The sequence below is a fragment of the Chroicocephalus ridibundus genome, chromosome 7 (assembly GCF_963924245.1).
Source record: "Chroicocephalus ridibundus chromosome 7, bChrRid1.1, whole genome shotgun sequence".
NCBI classification, from domain to species: Eukaryota; Metazoa; Chordata; class Aves; order Charadriiformes; family Laridae; genus Chroicocephalus; species Chroicocephalus ridibundus.
In genome coordinates, this window is record NC_086290.1 from 23,632,616 (window position 1) to 23,655,864 (window position 23,249).

Genomic DNA, 23,249 nt, shown 5'->3' on the forward strand with positions numbered 1-23,249 from the left:
TTTTTTTTTTTTTTTTTTTTTTTTTGAAACAGCAATGAAAGAAAACAAAACAAATTCAAACTTGTAGACAGTTTTTGGAGACGCTCAGTTCAGCTGATGCCTGCTTCCCACCATCATGCCAGCACAAGCCAAAGTCTTCCTTCCTGATGGCAGTTCTTGGCTTTCCCAACCAGAGGAAAAATATTCATGAACTGCTGTGTTCTTTATGGTTTTTTTTTTTGTTTGTTTGTTTGTTTTGTTTTTGTTTTTACTTAAGGCATTGTTCCTCAAACTTCAGAAAATCCAGCTGCACCAAATCCATCAATTAAAAAAAAAAGGCACAAACTCATCTTCAGATGGCTTTGGAGACAATAAAGCCGACTCCATCTGGGCTACCCTTTCCCCCCTTCTCTTTCCCTTTCCTTTAGATGTAAGACGAGTCCCTCTTTCTCTGCCCCTTCCTGTTAAAAATACACCATCTCCCATTGTTCTGGTTCCGACAAGAATGCCGTTGACTCACAGGCAGGCAAGAGCCATTTAAAAAATCCAAGAAATGAAACTACAAGATGGGTCGAGTGGTTCAAGCGGAGATTGCTGAATTGTGGGTAATCAAATTGTAAGCACCAGTTTTACGTTAAGGTTTGTTTCTTTTATTTTTGTATGTGTTGTTGAATCTTTGATTTTTTTTTTTTTTTTTTTTTTTTTTGGCAACTTTGCCAAAGACTTCACGGGCGTCGTTCCCCTTTCTGCTCCCAGTGAGGACCAGAGGAAGACTGCCCAACGTGTCAAGTCCTTTACTGCTCTTCACCTGCACTTTTCTTTTTCAGCAAATATATACTGTAGACGCATATAGATATGTGGAGATTTTTTCGGTTGCTTTGTTTTACACCTGGTTGTCCTTCCGTATTCTGGAAAAAACCATGACAGGACACAGGAGTAACAAGAGAAAGCTTCTTGGCAGAGCTTCAAGACAAAGACGAACAAACAGTAGAACTCCAGCTCAAAGGTTGAATGCTACAGGGGAGGTTCCTCTTCCATGGGTTCATCATCAGGTCTGAGCAATTTCCCAGCCAGGCAGGTCAGGGAGGGGATGAAGAGAGAAAAGACGGTTAAGCACAACAGAGTTGGACAATTTGTGGTCTAAGTCTTACGCTTTACGTTCCCATCACCTTCCCACCCAGATAGTTGTGCTCAGCTGGCTCACCTGGAAATAAAACTTGCCACCAAGAAGAGTTTCTAGATAATGTGCTTTCATTTGTGCAATGTTAACATTTTTTGCAGCAAAATCCATTTCCTCTTGCAGTCCAAAACCACGTTCAGCTCCGGTTGGAGCCGAAGGGTCAGGCACAGCATGCACCTTACTAAGGTCACACACAGAGTTCATGGTACTGCTGTTCTCCTACAGCCCAGCAGGTGTTTAGAGAACCTCCTGGTTCTCTAAGGGAATGCGCATGGCAATGGCTAAAAGGAGAGGATTAACCTAGAAGGCTGCCCACCCACGGTTCATCCTGCCTGGGCAGACTCCAAGATGTGAAGACAAAAGGGAAGGAAAGCAACTCACCTCTTCTCAGCTGGCTTCACGCCCACTGACAGGGATGCCATGGCTGTTACTGTCTCTGCCTCCTCGTTCTCGCACTTCTGCGCCTCAACCAGGGAGTACCCCACTGTGGAGGCGTAACGCTGGAGTGAATGCCAATACTTGCCTGGGGAGAGAAGAGGCCCTTAGGGCACCTGCACCATAACAGGTCCAGCACCGCGCTCCTGCTTTCCCAGGCCCAACAGCCGGCTGAGACCTGCCTGGGCAAGACTCATTATGCCTCTGCAACGTGCAACCTTGATCCACGTTCCCTCTCACTTCAAGGACCGTCTCAAGGTCCCGGGGTTGTGGAGGAAGCTGCAGGTGGAAGCGGGTTCCTGGGAATGTGTGCCAAGGGAGCCCTGGCTTGCGAGGCAAGGCCAGAGAGATCCCTGCGAGCTATATGCCATGTATTAAAAGATGGCGCTGCTATGCTGCTGTGTCTTGAAAAGCTAGGTTTGAAATCCAAAAGGTACTGAGAGCATTGATAAGGATGCGCCTGCGCATCCCTTTAGGACACGTAGGATGTCAAACCAGGGCTGAGTGAAAGACTAGGTGAATCCGTCTGGCAAGGAAAGGCGCTCCTCTCCTTTGGCTAGGGAAGAACGGTGGGAGGTGGAAACCAGATTTTCAAAAGGACAAACGCACAAGGGGTGGTAGAGGTGAGGATCCAAGCTGCATAGAGGTGTACAACATCCCTCTGCCTTGATGAAAGGGGACACTTAGGTTCTCAAAAAATAATGGCATTTCCTTTTTCACTTCAAAACCCTCTGAAACTTTTAGACCTAAAGAAAAATACCTGAGAGGGAGGGATGCATTCCAGATTTGGACTGGACATCCGCATTCAGTTCCTAACTGCCACGTTCTTGCTACACTTTTGTGGGCAAAACCACCTAAGACAGTCTAAGTTGTATTTATTTATGTCTGCAGTTTGCCATTTTAAACATCCTTTTTCAGTGAAAAGAGCAACAGGGAATGCTTCAGAGGGAGAGAATAAAGGATGTCCTCTTGGCCCGCAAGCAGGACACACCAAATTCACTGGTACGCAAGAAGCCACAGCAAAAAGCCTAAAAGCAAGAACCTGTACAGGGAAGCCAGCAGATGGGGAGGAGGGACCTATTGCTTCCTCTGTGTCGGGGAGCAGAGCTGGAAGTCTTACTTGAAGCCCCTTTTAATTTATTCTGCTCATTACAAGACAAAAAAATAATATTCCCCGCCTGGGTCAAAGTGCCGCAGAGGTGATCCATCAGTGCTGAGCATTCACTCTGCAGAGCAGCTTCCGGAAACGGAATTCAAATTTCTAAAGCCACTAGGCATTTTGCAGGGGGGAAAAAAGCCATAATGCTTTGGAATCTTTTAAGCTCCATTTTTGCCCTATAAAATGGAGACTAGCCCCCTCTGGTTTTAGACCACAAAAGTTTGAAGCAGGAAGATGTCAGGACCTAGCAGGGGGATTTCCCGGTTACTCGGGCTCTTTCACTCCATCCCCTGGGAATGACCCCAGGAAAGCTTCAACCACGATCATTTTATGCCCGCCCCCCCCAGCTATATAAATGTACAGTATTAGCAACTTCACCTGTTTAACTTTCATCCCTATCCACTCTTAATTAACAGATGCCCCAACACCCAACAAGATTTATGTTAATTGGAGATACTTGAATTGCTTTCAAAGAGATAAGGGCAGACTCTAAAATGCAGAACAGCCTGTCCTTTACAGAGATTTGCAAGGTTTTAATACTAATTGCCTCCTCAAGCGCCAAAGCATTTCCCTGAACGGGCCATTCCCCATGCATTGCTCCATACAGTACTGCATGCACAGTACCACCAGCTTGTGGCTACACCAGTCCAGCTGACAGTGCAGCGACCATCTGTAAACCAGCACAACAGAACGGGACGATGGAGAAGCCAAACGGGTGTCCCACAGGGCAACCCAACAGGAAACCAGCCCGGTGAATGGGGCTATACTCACTGTGTATCTCGATCACTTTCTCCATTGAATGCACCGCATTAGCATTTGCTCTCTGCTGGAAAACCTTTTCTGGAAGAGGGTCAAGCTGGAAAGAGAGAGGAACAGCAAAGAAATGTTATCTCAAGTTAAAGAGCACGATTTAGCAAGTGGCTCTGGTGTATCAAGCCTCCACCCCACTCCCTCGATTACTATTATCCACCTGTAGTTAAATACCCAAAATATACAAACTTTCTAAGTGCTGTTGTGATGCCCGGTGCAGCCTCCTCCAGCCCGCTGCTCCTCCGCACACAAAAAGCTGTAGAGCACCAGCGCTGCCTGTCTGCAGCCGCTGATGGAGATTACGAAGAGACACTATTACAGAGACCACAAAAATAAGGGTGCTTTTCCAATGGATCTTTGTAAACTATGGCTCAGAACCTACCTTTTTGCAAAGTTTTCACCATTAAAACAAAACAATGTGCAAATAAAAGGGACATAAAAAGAAGGTAATAGCCACGCTTTTGGCTTTCCTCTAAAGAAATAAAAAGGGGTAGCTTTTTAATTCCCCTAAGTACCTAATCCAGTGCATTTATTAAGTCTCAACTTAAAAAATCTGTTTATAAGAATAAATAGTCTAATTTTGGTGCAGAGAAACAGCAAAACACCACTTTAAAGTCACACTCAGCGTGACTATAACTTCAGTCACCATCGATGCCTCTTACCAGCTGCTGGGCTACTCTTGCCCAGGCAGAGCGGCATTAGATCTACATGCTAAGCTTTTAAAAAATTTGCCTTGAAGTTACTGGTAAGGCTCATAATTACATATTAAAATTTAGGCTCTTTGATGCTGGCTTCTTTCCTTTGCTCTCCATGCAACCAGCTAACAGCAAGAACATGCTCCTGGTATATTTAAGCTGAAAGATGACACAGAAAGCCTGCTGAAAATGTTCAATGTGACATAACAAGCAGGTATCTTCCTGGGCTTGGTTGCTTTTATGAAAATGAAATGAAAATGAGCTGTAAACGAAAATGGCACATAGATGATGTCTGTTTTGCTCTAACATCCATCCCAGTCTCAAAAAAGCAGTGCTGCCTTTGTTACCATTAAAAAAATTTAAATCAAACCACTAATAACAATTCACGTAACAAAGAACATGGGACAAAAAGAGTATTTTCATTTTTCTAGAGAGAGATAAATTAGGAAATGCCACTCTAAAGATGCTTCTCTAAGTCCTTCTCCAATTATTGCTCCAAGACCATCTCCAGTGACACTGGAGCTTAGGGCTGCCTCCCTCTGTGGCACCAGCACGCCGCCCCGGGAAAGCAGATGGATCTGCAGCACAGAACTTCCAATTTATTAAAAAAAAATATAATAAAAAATAACGCAAAATTATAAAAAGGTCTTCCAAGGGAAGGAGATGGGGTTATTTGCTTTCAAAGATAACAGTGTGCAGAATACTGGTTCCCTCTGGCACAGCAGGGGCATCTGCATGGTAGGTAAGGATGTCCCAAGCAGAGCAGCTCTGCTCGGCTCAGGCACATGGCCAACCGCTTGGATGTGACTCGCATGAGCTCGAGGCATCTCACAATCAAGTAAATACTCAAGAAAAAACATTCTGCAGGGCTGATGATCTCCAAGCCCATCTTCTTTCTTCCTTTCTTTCCCTCCTCAGTTCTCCACAAAGAACATGAATTCATCACAGACCTCCAAGGTTGGCTATCCAAGAGATGTTAATTGTGTCTGAAAATAGTGGTCAAGGCCCATCCAGGGATACTCCCTAGCAGAGAAGGAGCCACAGTTTAATAGTTAAAAAAAAAATCTACGGCAAAGTTTAACTGCAAATTCTGTTCAAAGCCACGAGAAGCTCCGGCCAAGAGATCTGCTTTTGTGACCACATGGCAGCCATTCCATAGGTACTTCACGAGCACTAGAAATTGCTCGATTCCAGATTTAATAATTACAGATTGCACTTTTTATAAATTCTCTACTCTGAAATTAATTCTGGCCCAAACTGGCTTCTGTATGACATTAAGCGAAGACAAAAGCAATTCCTCGACAAATCTTTAAGTAAGAACTTTCTAACACCTCTCGGTTGGTATCAATATAAAGCACACAACATCAGGCAGCCCGGCCACACATGCGCTATTTCGCAGATGAATCGCTTCCATTCCACACTCCTCCTGAAATAACACTCACAGACAACAGCCTCAGCCATCGCTTTCCTGGAAAAGGAAAGAAATGTCTCTGGGCATTAGGGAACTAATTTTAAGCAACTGCTTATTATGACCTTGTTTATTTGGGATGTCCAGAGTCTGACACTGGACACACCTCTGCTACTTCGGTGTGAAAAATGACAAAGCGTTTGCAGCAGTGACAGGCAGCACTGCGAGTGCGGCTGAGCTCCAGGACCAGTTCTCCCAGCATGTGCCTCCCCGTCTCTGTCCCCACCACTAGCAGCTCCCACGACACAGGAGCTCCACACCCTGCTCCGGGTGTTGAAGTTGGTTTGAAGACTAAAGGCTGGTGATGCTCATGACGGAGTGAGTTGCTTTGCACGGTCGCTGCCTCCTCTGCCCTCCAGCGCTGCTGGCACGCTGCTGGCAGGGGCTGTTTTGAGTAACGGAAGAAGCACGGTGGCTTTCTGGTCTAAATTATCATCAGATCTTCCCTGCATCATGCCTGCCTTTGATTTTTCAACTGATGTCGTGTTAGTTTTGCACAACTAAATTTTTAACTAAAGCAATGTACGTACATTTTCAAGCCACCTCGCCTGGCACTAACTCATTTCACATTAAAATAATCTGCTGCAAAGCTAAAGCTCTGGTTTAATTTCCTGGACAGTTGGGAACAAGCCGGCTCTTGCCTTTGCATAACACTTTTTCCGAAGCGGGAATTTTAATCTCCGCCGGCGAACGCAGACGCTTTGGGGACTGGCACCGTTCCCCTCATTTCCTACCATTTCCCCGGGTAGGTCCGGCACCACTCCGCAGTGAGCAAACCTCCCCGCAGCCCAGCAACAGCCGCAGCTGCCCGGCCATGTGCACGCAGGCAAAATTGTCTAACACGCTGTATATCAAACTTCATCAAAGGGCCGTGGGACAAAGCAACAGCAGTTCCCTCCAACTTCCTCGCATTAAAAAGATTTTTACAAAAGACCTTGATAAAAGTAGTGTTTCCTGCTTTTTGATGTGCAAGTCGGAGAACATTATCGTGATATCTGCGCAGTCTTAGAGCCCACCTAGGAAAAGTGAGAACAGGTCGATCTTTAAGCATTTTAAAACGCCTTATAGCTGTCCTGATTCAGTGGTTAAAAATAAAAATCAATGTTTCTTTTACCTTTAAGGATCAATATTCACTCTGGTAAATGAAACCACTCAGGCAGTTGACAACATCCAAGCTATCGTGAGTGCTGAGTTCTCCCCAAAGCCTTACAATTCCAAACACATTCGTGGCTTGGATTAAGCGCTTATGTATTGCGTGCAGATCCTCACGCCACATTGTGGTCCCCCGCCTGCATGGTAGGAGCACGTTAAGCAAGAGGAATGACATCCTTCATGTGCCATTTCCTCTGTCTCCCCTTCAAAGTGCATCCCGCCATTTTTGCCGCCTGCACCCAAAAGCGGATGGAGCTAGAGGAATTGTATGTGGTGACAACAGTGCCATCAGCTGTCAGCTTGAGAGAGATGGGTGCTGCAATAAAAATTCCATTGCTTCCATGATGATGGACCAGCTGGCTCCTGAGTTTTTGGCTGTCCCGAGGGCTGAGCACAGGCTGGCATGCTGGGATCAGTTACCCATGCTGAGAGCCTTATCAGAACTGCCTGGCCAAGCACAAGGAGTGGATGCTCTCTGGATGCTTGGGGATGGGATGCTGGATGACTGAAGCAGACGCTTTTGATGAATCCCAGCTGTTTTATCTCTTGGACTGCTTAGTGAGGTTAACCCAGGCACTGTTGTCCATTGCGTGGAGTGTGAATACTGCAAGACAGAGCACTTCTCCAAAAGGCTGGAAGTCAAACATAGCCGACCTGCACTTCCATGCAGAACCAAACTTCCTGCTCCAACTTCCCAGACCCAAGAAAGGCTGATGGTCACTGAACCGCAGCTGTGAGTCTAAGCACTCACAGCTCACCACCATCCCCAGAAGTCAGCTGTCACTGTAGGCAAAGCCAGAGCTGAAATACTCTCTGAAAATACTCTCTGAAATACTCAAAGAGAGGCTTCTCCTCTCTGTGGTGCTGCACCTTCAGATGTTGACTACATGCCCTCTCACAGATCCTGCATCAAGGGGTTCTTTAGCAAAGGGTGGTGATGAGAGACCCTGGTTGTGTTCTCCAAGACTGGCTAAAGCTTTAGAAGGAACTTCCTTCCTTCACCATCTAACAGGCAGATTTCTCTCATTGTGATAGAGACAGCTGCCTTCAGACATCTGCTCGATCAGAGGTCATCTCAGCAGGTTCCTTGTGTCCTTTTAAGATACGCTCATTTCCACAGGGTAATGAGGGCAATCTCTTAATTAAAGAGGCAGCCTACAAAAATTCACACACACTAGCCAAGCCATTAATGCTGCCCAAGGTGTCGCAGCCACCCCCAACTTCAAATCGGTGTGGCTGCTTTCCCCCAGGGCTGAAATTTTTAGCTGTCTGTAGGCTAAGGAGTCACACTGCACTGTTGTTTTAATTCATGCTCTCAACCGTCAATGACTGTTTTGAACAGCTCCAGAGCCCCCTCTACACCAGGACACCCACAGCAGATACCGAGCAGGGATGGTGCCTGGGGCTGCAGGTTGAGCAAGGACCTGCTGCTCTGAGCAAGGTGGAAAATTGATGCAAGGCACTTTTGTTGTCTACTGTGCCCGTCCGAGACTCAACCATTGGGATTGTATGTGGAGAACAGGTGCTCAAAAAAATTGAATCATAGAATCAGTCATGTTGGAAAGGACCTTGAAGATCATCAAGTCCAACTGTTAGCCTAACACTGCGAAGTCCACCGCTAAACCATGTCACTAAGCACCACATATACACCAATGAAAAAAAAAAAAAAAGAAGCAATGAACCAGAAGGGCGGCTTGACCCAAACTAACCAGTTACTCATACTCAAAAGCCCACAAGTTATTCAGAAAAATGCTTCTTGAACAGAAGTAGATGCAACAGTACAGACAAAGCAGATGCATCAGGAGCCCCAGTCTGGGATTTCACTGCCGATAACTGATTTCTGTATTTCCTTGCTGCCATATTTCTGCAGTACATGACTCTGAATTCCCTGAGCCCAAAGACACCACTCCAAACTTTATAATGATCAACAACGTTGGAAGCAACATAGGCATGAGCTGCTTGTTTGGTGCCTGCTCCAGTAGATGCTCCTAGCCAGGCTGCATCAAGGAGGACGGTCACAGGGAATCGGAGTAATTTCTCCTTTAATTCCACTGACACCAAAAGTGTTGGGGGGGAAAAGGCAGAAAAGCAAAAGTATCTAAAGTTTACTCTATAGGAAAATACCCTGACCTCCCCAGAACCCAAAACCTAGATTTCCTTGGTGTATTTCTCCGTCTTGCTCTTATCTTGCAATCACACACGCTGGCCTTTCCGGCCAACTTCTGTGACACAGCTGAGGCTTTTCCAACACACCAATGTGCAGAAGACAGAAAATACATCAAGGGAAATATACACTTGAAAACAATGACAGGCAAGCTGCCCAACAAAACAGGTACAGGCTGTAGTACTGGAGAGGGTGTCTGCAAAGAGATGGGAAGGCTTGGACAACAACTTCAGAAAGAAACTAAACGAATAAGTTATTGTACAAAGAGCATAAAGCAAACAATTTGGATAAAGAATAAACCCAAATTCAATCTTCAGCTATTTCAATCCTTAGAATACAGATTGCCAAACGCTGGTAGTTTTTAAACAAATAAAGCATGCACTCTTTAAATCAACGTGTGCCAAAAGGACCCAATTCAGTGACAAAAATTGGGTGGATTGACTGTTTCGGAGGATGAGAAGCCCAAGTTCAAGGAGGGCGGAGGTTGCAGCCCCTGGTTTTGCCTGTCTCTGTACCTCGTTTCCCAGCAAAGCAGAAACACAGGCTTCCGAGGCATCGCAAATGGCGGTCAGGTCGTGGCCTCCTTCGAGGGCTAGGACGACGCGGCCCCCGGCCAGGCCCATCAGCTGCTTCGTCAGGTACCCGAAGCCTGTAACGAGGGAGAAGAGGAAATGCAGGAGAAGGGCAAAGGTTGCGGCTGGAATCAGGCTCCTGGCGAAGGATCAAAGAATTATAGAAAGGAATTACATCACATTAAAAAACCACAAGGGATCTGAAAGGACTCAACGCGTAATATAAGCCAGCTTGGATTTTAATGCACTCGTTGCAGAATTCCAGCCATGGTTTCCCCGCTGGACCGGCTCAGCCGTGTGCGCTGTGGGACGGGTCCGTATCTCCCCCACGAGCACTTCGCTGGAGTTTATCCCAGGTGAGAGGCACCGCCATCCTCCCTACCACCCCTCAGCGCCCTGAATTAAATATAGCAGCCACTATCTCCTTTGGAAGGAAGGAAAGAGGGTGGAAGGAGGAGGCTTTTTGCCCTGCTTTGGAAGATACAAAGTCAGAGCAGTGCTGGGGGAGGCCCGGGGGAAGGGAGGAGGAGAAGGGGAAATCAGTAAAATTGCTGCCGGTGCTTTCAGTTGCGATAGCAGCATCGCAGTGCCCCAGAGATATTTGACATCTAGTTCTTAACAGACGTTTCTTCCTGTATATAATGTGCTATAAAAATTCCTGGGGCACCCGAGACTTTGATCATATGACACACAATACATTTCTACCCTTTAAATAAAACAGAACCAAGCTGCGAGGATTTAAAAAACGTGTCCTCAAAGCAACCTTCCCCCTCCGAAAAAAAATAAAAATCCAAACAAAAGAAAATCCAGGGCATTTTTACTCTCCTCCCTGCTTTCTGTTTTGCAGTGACCCCCATAAGCGCATTTGCAAATTGACAAATTAACAGCAAGATAGAAAGATTCACGGCTGAGCCCGTAACTGTTTTGTGAGAGTAGCAGAGCATGGGAAATTCAACAAGCAGGTAAACAAGGTCTTCTCATTACAAAGTGTTTCTGGATATCTTAAATAACTTGTCTCTTGTAAATCTATTTCACTTTATTATTATATAAAGTTTATAGGTTCAGCTACCATACAAGGTTCTGAAGTTCACTGTAGAGAATAACTTTCCTGGCTGAAACATGCTCTTAAAAAATAATAATAAAGTCCTTTTGCAAGAAAAACTGTCGTCTTGATTGACTTGAGTGAAAGAGTGCCAGATAAACCCCGCATAACCAAGGGGAGGGGGAGGGATTTCAGCGGATCTCCCGGGCAATGAGAAACATCACGCATCCAAGGCAAAAAGGAGGTTCTTGTGGGCCCGTATAATTTCTTCAAAGGTGGAGACAAAAATATTGAGCTCGAATTTTTAATAAGGTATCCTGGAGGAAGCAATGGGCTTCTACTAGAATTCAGAGCAAGGTACACTGTTTACATCTGGCATTGCCTCTTTCTGCAATTTTGCCTTAAAACAAGCATAACTCTCTAATTCAGCGGCCGTCTCCTGCACAGCTGTCATTGCAAGCGAATTGATAACTTCCTTACATAATTTATTTGCACTTGAAATTGAAATATGAAATACTACTAGAAAATGAAGGCTTCAGTCAGACCAAAATATACACGGTGCAGTGAGAAAACATATGAAAATTCAAAGAAAAATGCTAAAAAGTTTGCCATAGAAATGAAAGATCTGAAGATGGACCCCAAAATGTAAAACCTGCAAGTACTGTACTTTAGTCCCCAGGACAGCAGCAATTTACACCACTTTCATATCCCGGCTCTTCTAAATGCACAACTTACATTTTGCTGAGAGATTATATCCTCCAAGAGGTGTGGGATGGCCTTCCACTGCATCGAAACCAGAAGACACCAGCACAACATCTGGGGCAAATTCATTGGCGATGGGCATTACTACCGTTCTGCAACAAAAATTTAACGATGGCAGGCACGTTACTTCGTCTCTTGAACAAACGCAGGAACACTTAAACCATCTTGAACCAACCTGTTACAAAACCTCGTACTATTATTCCACAGTAGCGAAGCCCATCTCCTGTTTTCTTACAAGGTGAGAGCCCGGCTGGCTGAACACCTTGCACCGCCACACTGTACAGCTTTAACGTCAGTCTCATGTTAGTTTTTTCAGTGAGGTCTACTATTTCCTCCATCAACAGCCTCACGTTTTCACCAGGGAAATAAGTCGGCATACGTTGTGTTTCCCATTTGTGATCGTATCTTGCTTTACATACAGGGCACAAGGGGAGAAGGAGAAAATAACAGGGCATCTGGCATAGGCTGCAAAACCACCTGGGAAACCTGCCCGACAGCAACCTCGGTTTGTGGCACTTGTCTCCGTGTTCTCCTCTGAAATACCTCCTTTAGCCTTTGCAGCATCTGCAAAACTATTTATTTTTTCCCTCCTGCACTTCTCATTTACCACAGCGAAAGGCTTAGGATGTCACAGAGGGCAAAAAGCTCTAATATGCAAATATCCCCCCCAAATACACCTGTCCAAACTCTGGTTCCCCATCCTTTGACATTTTGTTTGCTACGAAATGGACTGAATTGCTTAGCATCCATAAACTACTGCCTGTTAAGGCCAGTATTTAAATGAAACAAGAGGTCCGTGTCTGTGGTTCCTCAGCAAAAGGCCTTTTCCCTCTTTTTTTTTCCCTTCAATCTACTAAATTTCTGTTCAAAGCCTACACGAGGTTGCAAACACCCCGTTTCCCACATCAAGATGCCAGCTAAGCAAAACTGGGAAGCTGAGCAAACAGCAAGTAATTTCTTCTTTGCCTAACAGCCCCAGCACAAACATGGTGGAACTTCTTAATCAACATGACGCAGACACCCCACAACCTTTTCTGACGAAGAAAGCCTGCTGCAGGCACTCTTGGGTGAACGCCTTTTTGTGCCTTCAGCCCATGCTGGGGTACCCACCTGCATGGGCTTGAAAATTGTTGAATTTTTCAGTTGGGCACTGATAACTGCAGGAAGCGGTGGAAAAGCGAGGAGGTGCACGGAAGGTTGTAAATCTCCACCTCAAGACCCTTTATATACAGTAATATTTTCCAAATTATGTTCTTTTTCCATTATAAATGGACTCACGGAATCTTGGATGTATCCCTAGGGCAACCTGACCAATGCTGTCCCTTGCTGGTAATGAAGACGATAGTATTTCCCCATTTCCCCACCTAACAAACAGCTACAGCCAAGGTTAACCTTCTAACCTCCTAAAACATGAATTGAAATTATTCATATAGCAAAGCATGAACCTGTAAATATCTTTGCATACACGAGAACCTCACTTTTATTGAGTACAGTTGTTACGTGACGCTCTAAAAAACAGAGGTCTGTTTAGGGCTGAGATTGCTCAAGTGCTATCAAGACACCCATAAAAATTCACCTCTTGCTACAACGATGTTAAACAGCCACAAGACATCAGCTAGCGTCAGCAACTTGTATTAGCTCCAACACCCATCTGAGCTTATGCCATTTTGCCCTCCGTAGAGTTTATTTTAAATGCAATAAGGTACTTCCAGCGTTGGTCAAACCCATCAGTGGTTTCCATCACCAGTACTGAGCAGCCAGGCTGGCACACCCAGCACATCGCAGGGCTGGTCAAGGCACTCAGACATCGTGTAGTCCCAAACAAAAAAAAAGCCTTCCAGCTTCAATTTTTTGCCAGTTAATTGCCACAGTAACCTAACAGCCTCCTGCAACCTTCCCACCTGCCAGTCTCTGCAAGCAGACACAGAAAACTATGCAAAAAGGATCATATTTTCTTTTAATTCTTACAAAATCCCAAAGAATTTTATTTTTTTCCCCAAATGACGTGATTGCCGTATACATTTTGTCCTCAGGGAGATGATTACGTAAGGAAGACAAAACAGCACCATTTTTGCTGATGACTTTCCAATCAACAAAAATCTAGCGAAACCCCCAGACATTTTAAGTAGAAACCACCTCCTTCATAAAGGACTAAGGCAGCAGTTTCGAAGTAAGTGCACGTGGTAGAGGGTTGGGTTTTTTTTTCCCCCTGAGCTTTGAAGTACTGCTGAGCTCTTCAATTTCTAACCAAGGGAAAACTGCTAAAATAATCAGATTCCACCCCCCCCCACAAAGCTATGATACCATGGGAGCTGCTAGGACCTCAACTGATGTGCGGGACAACCATAAGCTGGTTGCAGGAGCAAGCCCAAACCTGCGCCCCCAAGCTGGGAGCATGGTCTGTCAACACCGAGCGATTCATGCAACCCCGAATCGGTCATGACTTCTTGGCCGTGTGACAGGTCATCTGCTGATGCCCAAGCACCAATGCACCAGCAATGTGCAAGCACCAGCAACGAACAGGGAGAGATGGTGCTGGTGATGCTCGGCTGAAGGTCCCTGCACGGTGACAGCGGTTCAAAGATACCCTCTAGTGGCACAGCCAACGCACAAGCAGCACTGAGAGTTAAACGTGAACCCTGTCCATATAAATTTTAGGAGAGAAAAAGCAGCAGTTGCTGCTTAAAAGTAAATCAATCGGTATTTGACAAGTTAGAAGTCATCATTTTGAGGATGTCCAGAGTTTTCTGTGGTGCAGGACGGGGTGACCTTACAGTCGTAACTGGTTACTACCGCAAGTACCTTCAACTCTGAGCAATTATTAGTGGTGCTCTGTATGCACAGTATATTTTTATTGGGTCCTCAGAATTTTAAGAAACATGAGTCGCAGGTCCCCTGGCTCCCCTGTCCACAAGGAGCCAGGAGGACAGAGAGGTGGGATGGATGCTGCCTGCCCAGGAGCCACGCGTGTTCAGGGGTAACCAGAGGAGAAGCACAAGGTAACAGGGTGTCAGAATAATTAAGCTAATGATGCTTTTGGTACCTTGACTGTCACAAACTCATCCAAACTGAAAAGCGCTCTCAAATCGAGACTTGAACGCTTTCCTTCACCCGTGACTCCTACCCAAACTCTCCTGGGCTGCTCCTTCTTCTGACTTTCTGCCAATTCCAGTGTTACACCAGTACTCCAAAGCTGCAGTCCCTCTCTATTTGTTGCTCACCACATATGTAAGCAGCTACATCTCTGGATATCAAACTTGACCCAGGAGGGTGAAAGCCTTCCCGTCTCTCAGCAGTCCCTCCCTCATTTTTCCCTATTTGTGTTAAAAAAAAATTTAAAAAAAAAAAATAATTTAAGGCGCAAGCAAATGAACTGCTTTCAAACAATGCATTTCTGAGATTTGATCTGTGGGCAGCATTTCAGGCACATCTAACTCAGCTTTTTGGTTTTTAATTTTTCTTGTGCACAGATGAAAACAGCCTCTTCACTCAGATCCAACACAGTGAAGCTAAGTCCCCAAGAGAAAGCAGCAATTAAAACTGCAAACAACCCTATGGCTTTGCCCTGGTGATGATACTAGAAAAAAGGTGGAAATTTAAATTACTATCAAGGTGTGCAGTTTTATCTGGAACTGGGTCTTTTAACTAACGGTTAAGGTGGCTGTAGAGTTATTCACCAAAGAATTAAAGTGTTCTTAACCCTGAATATTCATTCAAGCCATCTAGAATTTTTTAAATTACACGGGTTACCTTTAAATTTTCAAAAATTTAGAGAGTTGTTTTGCCTTCCTAAAATAGATTAAACCCTTTCATTTGACTCTAATTACAGCTAAGCTGAACAGCTATGCATTAGTCAATACTGATGGCTGCAAACAGTAAAAACTACTGATCGTGTTCTGCAATCATTTGGGGGAGAAAAAAAATAAATACAATTTTATGTCTATTTTCCAGAAGAATGAATAATTTTTAGTCTGTTACTAGCCAATTCACCAATTAAACACCTAATAAACGACAGGCAGATTAAACAATCCTACAGAGGATTTTTTTTTTTTAAATGCTCAATTGCAGCGAGCAAATCGGTGAAACTTCGAGGGCTGAGCACTTTCTTCAGAGACTCTTTTTCCCACTGTTGTCTCTCTATCTATATATATATCTATATATCTATATATCTCAAAAATGTTATCCGCTGCTCCTAAGGCTAAGCAGCCTCCTGAAGACTCCGGTCTTTGTTTCTCTAAGCAGCCATCTCCACGGTCATTTACTATGTCAAAAGGGATTAGGAGTTCGGGGACAAAATCAGCATCGGGAGAGCATGAAATCTAAAATACAGAAACAACCGTTCCAGGCAAAACACCATCAACCTCCCCCCCTCCCTCTTACTCCTGAAATGGTTTATGGATCGAAGGAAAAAACAAAATCCCCCCGCAACTGGCTCCTGAACTCATTTAACGCTTTCCGAGAAAGGCAGGAGGAGGGACCTTTCAAATACAGTCCTGGCTTTTGCTTCTGATTTAGGTGTTTTAAATAAAAATAAAACTAACATGGAATCAAGCTGTATACAGAATTAGAATTTTCCTACCTCTGTCCGGGTAGGAAAAAAAATAAAAATAATAGTATGAGACTACACAACTGCTAGAATCATCAGGAAAACTTTCTTACAGAAAATTAAGAGGAAAACTCCTGTGGATAATACACTTTAATTTCAATATGTAATTGCTGTTCTCGTGCAATAAGGAACTGGCCACAGTCTTTGTGTTTTTTGTGCAGGTCTCTTAGCCCGGTTTGCACACTCTGCTTCTCAAAACATCACGAGGATTTATAGAAGCAAACAAGACTTCTGCTTGTATAACAAGTTAGGTAACAACAGACCCCGATAAAAAAAAAACAACCCTGAATTTTACAACCGGTTTGTTTTTTTTTTTTTTTCCCCTCTAACTACAGAACAACAGCGATGAATACCAATAACATTTTGATGAGTTAAGAACTTTTAAAATTCCATGCCCCGCATTTTTCGCGTTAAAAGAGTTTAATACATTTCTGCCTAATCTGTGAAATCTGTATTGCCCACATACTTGGGCGGTGAGTTCAGCCACGGGACCTGGGCCCAGCGAACGGTCAGCTAAATTATAATGTCACGCTGTCTCGGGCAGGCAGAGCTGCCGCTCTGATGGGGTGGAGGAGCGCCAAGCTCGCAGCAAACTCCCCAGATCCCTTCTGCACATATATTAGTGATGGGGGTGACACCACCCTGGCTTCCCAGCCCCCCCCCCCCCCAAAAAAAAATAAATCCAACAATCATGATATCACCCCAACCTCAAGATGGGGCAGCCGGTGATTTCAGCCCTCGGTTATGAAGACAATAAGTGACAAAGTGCACGGCGAGGCTGCTCCCCGCTTCGCATTTTTAACTCTTGTTCGCACTTTTGAAACGGCTGGGCGGTATTAGTAAATATTAAGAGGTCAGGCCATCCCGTCCAACTCAGCGCTGGGCTGCAAGCAGGGGGAAGCCAATATTCATAGAAGAAATTCTCAGTAGAAAAAAAATAAAAAAAAAAAATCATTGATGCAAGTTCCTGTCCTTTCTTCGGCAAGAGTGTAACGACACTCAAACAGGTTTTCAGTGCGGGGATGATAGGTTTCATTGGGATTTATTTATTCACTCATCAGAAGACTAATTTATGAGGACAGCTATCTCAGCTATTATTTCATTAGAGCACACGCTTTTATCAAATCCATACACCAGCTCATCCTCAAAGACAACCAAAAAAACAAAAGAAAAGCATGTTGCGTATTTTTCTTCTGCTCATTTTACATAGAAAGGAGGCTTTCTTCCCTAAAAGCAGACAAGCATGTGAAGAGTTAAGGCTTAAAAAAAAAAAAAAAAAAAAAAAAAAGAAGAAAAAAAAGAAGAAAAAAAGTATATCAGTATCTTTGCCTAGCTCAAAGGATTTCCACTGATTCCTCTACAGACTTCAAAGCCTCACAGTTTGGCATTTGGACTGGTTTGAATTAAAGCTCAGTTCTCCACTGTGAGTTTCCAAGTTCATGGTGAAAATGCCTGCTGCTTCTGGAGTTCATTATGGCCAATTTTCTTATCTTTTCTTCATCTTCGGTTTGATCCCCAGCAAATGCAACGTGGCATTCGATGGGGTGGAATAACAAGGTGCTGCCTTGAAGGCATGCATTGTCTCAAGGGGCTAACTCAAGAAAAGAAGTAAAAAAAAAAAAGGATATATGACCTATTCCCTTCACTTTCTAACTCTCGGGGGACTATAAATTGCAAACTTCAAAGAGTTATTTTACATTAAAATCAATAGAAAGATTCAGGGGGGGAAAAATGTTTTTCAAAGAAGCTGCTTAAGATTTAAAAAGGTCACTTGATAATGTATTATCATGACCAAACTTGGCATAAGATTAAAAAAAAAGCTTCCAATTTAACTTATGGACTGAAGGTGTGCACTTGGGGCAGACTACGGGAGGTGCTACCTAGAAGAAGGACGAGTCACAACATCCCTTGGCTTCTCAAAACCCTGGCAAAACAAGGGCTCTGAGTAGCTCCAAAATACATTCCCCAAACAGCTGCAGTTTCTGGGCAAAAAGACATCGGTGCCTATTAAGGAACGGCTGGCAAAGGTCTTGCTGTGCGGACTGAGCAATTTTCCAGGAGTCTTGAAACTCAATTAATATTTAATAGCAAGTATGTCACTGTTACGAGCGCCAGGTTCTCCTTATAATGAAGAGATCAGTCTTGTTGACTGCTGGGATAAACAGACTTCCACTTTAGAGGAAAGTGCTGCTTTCCTGTAACAAGAATAAAGCATCGAGAAAAATGATAGTGATTTGACTAGATGTTATTTTAAACCGCATACACTCTTTGAAGGCCTTTTAATGGCAGGCCGAAGAGTAAAAGCTCTTTTTGCTCAGTAGAACGGAATACAAAGATGTGCACAGGGAAGAACAGAAAATAATGCTCCCAGATTTAATACTATTCCATGAAAGCGATATTCCATCTGCCTGTCACCAGAAATTTGCAACCCATGTTTTGGCAAGTGTGTGTCTCCCTGAATTTAGGCGGAGTGGTCGCCAGAAGTGCACTAAATCCGGTTTGAGGACAGAAAACCGCTTCAACTTGTAATTGTTAAAAAAAATGCCAGCTGGAGAGGACGGACCAACAGCACGGGGCAGGCAAGGGGTGGAACAGGACGGTCTCTAAGAAACATAAAGCCTATATATCCAGCAGGTCAGAGAATTATATTCATTCTCCTGGACAGAGTATCAGAAAGGAAAGTGTGGTCTCACACCAGCCTCTGTTCATGACTGCATTACTTACAAGCTCTCCTTTACCCAGAGATCCACCTTCATTTCATCTCATTATTCTGTTGCTTCCATAGTAAATTTTAATATCTTTCCTTTCCCCGTTCTCTGCAGCTCTGGGAGGCAAACGCATCGCTTCAGGTTTGCAGCAAGTTCACCAAATGCCAATGATGTACAATTGCCCTATTGGGATATTTTGCCCATTAACTGCTCAGAGCAGCAAGATGACGTTCAACCCACACTCTTGCAGTGCTCTCATAGCGACACGCTGCTCAGAGAGACCACAACCCGAGTGTGCACGACTGTAGATCAACTAACGTGGGTTTTGCTTCACACATCTCTTCTGATGGTGCTGAGATGAGGGCGAAAGTAAGGATCAGATCAAATGATTCCCTGCAGACACCTCCCCGTGATCCCCGGGTATCATATGCTTCTGTGAGCAGGACAGTAAGAACAGCAGGACACGAACAAGTGAGTCAACAAATGTCTTCATCCCCTGCTCCATTTGGAGACTCAAATGATGCCAGTATTTCAGAGCACACTTGAATATGCCTGTACAACCCAGCACATAGTGGTTTGTATCTGGCTTTACTATCGCTGATAGTCAAGGAGGATATCCCAGCAATACATTAATTCAGTTCCACAACTTTGCTTACCTTCATTCACACTCTGACAGCAAGTGATAAGTAACACTTATTTAAGAAATGGTTGTATTTTTATTCATAACACACAATATTGCTGCTTCAGAGGAGAAACCAGAACCCAGTAAGAAAAGCACAAAGCCAACAGCTCAGTTGTTTCAATTTCCTGTTGGTTGGAACAGGCATATAAGATATCTTGGGTGAATAATAACAACATCTAAAGCCTATCAAAACAAGTACATGTCCTTTTGCTAGGTACACTTGGGAGGGAGCTGTGGTGTAAGTCATGGGCAAAGCTCTTGCAGGGGAGGGACTGCCTGGCCAGCTCACCCAGAAGTCAGGTACCATCGCCTGCAACACAGTAATGATGTCTCAAGCCTTGGGACAGCTACACTCCCAAGTTTCAACTCATGTTTGACTTGGTTAAAAAGTTTTTACGGGTTCCCCTCCCCAGCCAGGTGGGTTTCCCCAAAGAAATACTCACCCCAAAGAGGTAAAAAGATTTTTAGCCAAACCCAGAAGAGCTTATTCATATCAGTTGACATTTTAAATTCATACATCAATCAGTGCTGAGCAGTGAGTACATCAATCACCCCATGTCACATGCACACTGCTTATGGCCAGAAATATCGTAGGTGCTTAATTCAGCTTTATTTTTATTATGGTGCTGAAAAAGTAGACTTTTTTACATCAGCTGGATGTAAATCTTGTATTTCTCTAAACTTAGCAAGAGAGAAACTCAAGATGAAGGAGGACTGCACGAGGAAAAAGAACTTCAGTTTAGATGAAAAATTTGTTTTTAAGAGGAAATCTTCAATATTACCTGAAAGCAGTTAAGTATTCTGTGTCTCCCATGGGTGGATCAAGGCCACCAGTAAAGGCCATGTTAACATTGAAACCAACTCCTGCTCCTGTGCCAACCTGAAAAAGGGACATGGTACTCTCAGTTACACATACGGAAACAGTGAACTCTGGCAACACATCTCTGCCGTCTTAATATTCTTCCAGTTGAATATGGATTTTGATTCAATAGCTTGGTGGTAGTCAGGTTAATTTTTCCCTCTAAAGCAACCTAGTCCTCAAAACTAGGGTGAAAATAAAGCTCCTCCTTGCTCTAATCTTTATGGGAGCCGTGGACCAGTGGTATTTGACTGCTGCTCACCCAAAAAACACCTCCTCATCAACTGGATCCTCTTCCCCTTTTGCAGGAGCGTGTTACATGCAATACCTTTCCTTAATTTGTTTCCAGCTTTATTCAGAAGCATATTTTAGTATTCTATTACAGTTGCAACTGGGGGAAAAATCCCACAGTTTTAATCAGAGCAAGCTCCCCCTCTGCTGGGGAAAAATACGACTCACAGAGAAGAGATTTTCGCTGCTTGAGGGACATGTGGGTGGTAAATGTAAGTACATCCCCAACCTCGCATGTGGCGCAAACGTTCCCATCTGCACCGACTGAAAACACCCGAGAAAGGCGAAAACTGAAAAATAAACCAGGGGTTTCTAGAAATTTGTTTGCTAAGAAGCAGAGACATATTTTCCCCATCCATATCAAAACCCGAAAGCCTGTGTTCAGTCCCTTCGTCAAGCAGGGACCTTGCAGCTGCCCGAGTGTGGCGGCTGTGACTACAGGCTGCGGGTCCCTGGGGACAGGAACGGAGCTGGGCAGGATCTGCTGCCACTGGGCGCTGGCAGCTCCACGCAGGGCTCTGAGCTCCTACACACACGGTTTATTTTTTGTGGGTTTTTTATGGAAAAAAACAAATCTGAAAATTAATGTGTTATACAATACAAAGCCAGATAATTCAGGCTAGATAAATCCGCAGGGCTTTTTTTTTTGTGTGCGTTCTTCTTTGTATCAGTGCAAATACTGCTGATAGAAAGACACAGCAATTCATCCATCCACAACGGGTTATTAATCCTTCTATGGCTTTAATTGAATTTATTTTGTTTTCTTTATTTTATTCGGTCTGGAATGACACATCTAAAAGTTACTATAAATGGTAAATATGGACTGGCAGTCCAGTGTTTCCTTACAACACTAGGTATTTTGTAAACTAGATTACTAGATTATTAAAAGGTCAGGAAAAAAAGTAGGTCTGAGACCTTTGCGTACCCCGAGGCAGAAATTAAGCCTGCTGCAAAGGGCTGCTGTTGATTCACTACAACAGTAGTGTGTGAACAGAGCAATGAAGCAGTTTCACGTTACATTTAAGTTTCTTTAGAAACCGAAATGGTAATATTGATGTTTGATGAATGGGAAAATGTAAAATTGACAGGGTAAGAACTCTAGGAGTTTTCAGCTGTAATCTGGAGTGCCTCAGAGTACACAAAACTAAGCATTTAATAGAATTTCCCTTTGATAAATCACTCTGGAAGGACAATACTTCCTGCCAACCTAGAGGGAAAGGAAGGACATGATGGATGTAGGAGCATCCATCCAGGGTTTAGGGAGAAAGGTCTCCCACCTTCATTGTCCCAGCCCTCCTGCTGCAGGCTCTGAGGACACCACCAGGAACTGGTGGATTTGGTCCAGGGGTATCAGTGACCGGTGCTTGAATGCCACCACCTGGGCTGCACGGTGTGAAGGCAGCAGTGGCAGGGAGCAATACCTTGGCAGGGCCAGGAGAAGGAGGGGATGGACGGGCTTCCAAGGCTGTGCCAGGAAACCTGAGCACCAGTGGCACAGCCATGGACAACCCGTTCCTCCTGCATCTAAGAAACAACTTAGGCCTATAAGGGGGAAATCCTGCAAAGTATATGGAGTGCTGTGGCAAGTGGTGAAGGGCATCTCTGGAACAGGTTGTCCCATAAGGGCTGGAGAGCCTAATTGCATTGACTGATTTTCCGCTCGTTAGCCAAGGCGCGTGCTTTCCTGCCAGCTTGTGGGGCAGGACGCAGCTCCCATGGCTGTTAGGACTTGGACGAGAAGGCACCAAACGCACAAACCCAAGCGATGCATTCCCAAAGGGCGCTAACAAACACGAGCGTGGGAACAGTGGCAGGAGCTTCTCTCCAACCCTTCCCTGGCAGAAGCTTCCTGAGACTTTTGGGGGCACCTGTATCACAGCCCCGAGCAGGTTCTATCAGACACGGCCAGATGCTATGCTGATCCATGCTCTTACCTCGTCAGGAGCGCCACTGCCTGGAAAGAAGTTCCCATCATCATAGCGATGTAGTGAAATATAAAGAACATTAGGATCATTGTAGAAAGCTTGCTGAGTACCATTCCCATGGTGAACATCCTTCAGGGACAGAGATTACATTATATGAGGGAGGTTAGTACCTTAGTAAAATTGCAGATTAAAGCCATCAACTTGGGATTTGGAGGGATTTTCTTTGCTATTGTGCTTCATCTTCTGCTCTTCTCTGCTCTAGCTGAGGCAGTTTATTGCAAATGAGAGTAACCTGCTTTGCACAGCTGGCTTCAGGTTACAGCCCTTGTTTAACCCAGGAGATAAATGGGGGTAAACACCATCTCAGGCGTATCTGAGGACAGGATCAATTTCCTTGGAGAGAACTGGATTCATACCCAGTCTTGGGGGATGGAGAGACTACATTAGTTACCCCAAATTTGCATCTTCAGTTGGTCTGTGGGGTGATACAAGTGCCCAGCAATGTTGTGTTGGACCCAACAAGGTTAAACAACAGAAACCCATTACCCAGATCCCCTACTGCATTGCTACTTGGTGCAGAAATGCAGTCCGTAACAGGATAGGTATTCAAAATGTCCTTTCCTGACATTAAAAACAGTTGGTGGGAAGTGAGGAAAAGGATGTCCATCCAGTAACTCAAAGAGAAAAATATATCCATTTTAACCTGTGGGTCTAGCCCATGGCTATATAATCAAAACTCTCAACTGAAACCCAGCAAATC

At 44.4% G+C, this 23,249-nt stretch overlaps 1 protein-coding gene across 15 annotated transcripts in view; it reads right to left on the reverse strand.

Annotated features, from left to right (window-relative positions):
- Positions 1-654: 654 nt before the first annotated feature.
- Positions 655-23,249, reverse strand: part of HDAC4 (histone deacetylase 4) — a 261,962-nt gene continuing 239,367 nt past the window's right edge. For all 15 annotated transcript variants that reach the window (XM_063342474.1, XM_063342475.1, XM_063342476.1 and 12 more), the window contains 7 exons: positions 22,499-22,618; positions 20,197-20,294; positions 11,392-11,510; positions 9,558-9,691; positions 3,525-3,609; positions 1,541-1,682; positions 655-1,033 (listed from right to left, as the gene is read on the reverse strand). In XM_063342474.1, coding sequence (XP_063198544.1) covers positions 994-1,033; positions 1,541-1,682; positions 3,525-3,609; positions 9,558-9,691; positions 11,392-11,510; positions 20,197-20,294; positions 22,499-22,618 — 738 coding nt within the window. In that variant the 3' untranslated portion in view covers positions 655-993. The remainder of the gene's footprint in view (positions 1,034-1,540; positions 1,683-3,524; positions 3,610-9,557; positions 9,692-11,391; positions 11,511-20,196; positions 20,295-22,498; positions 22,619-23,249) is intronic.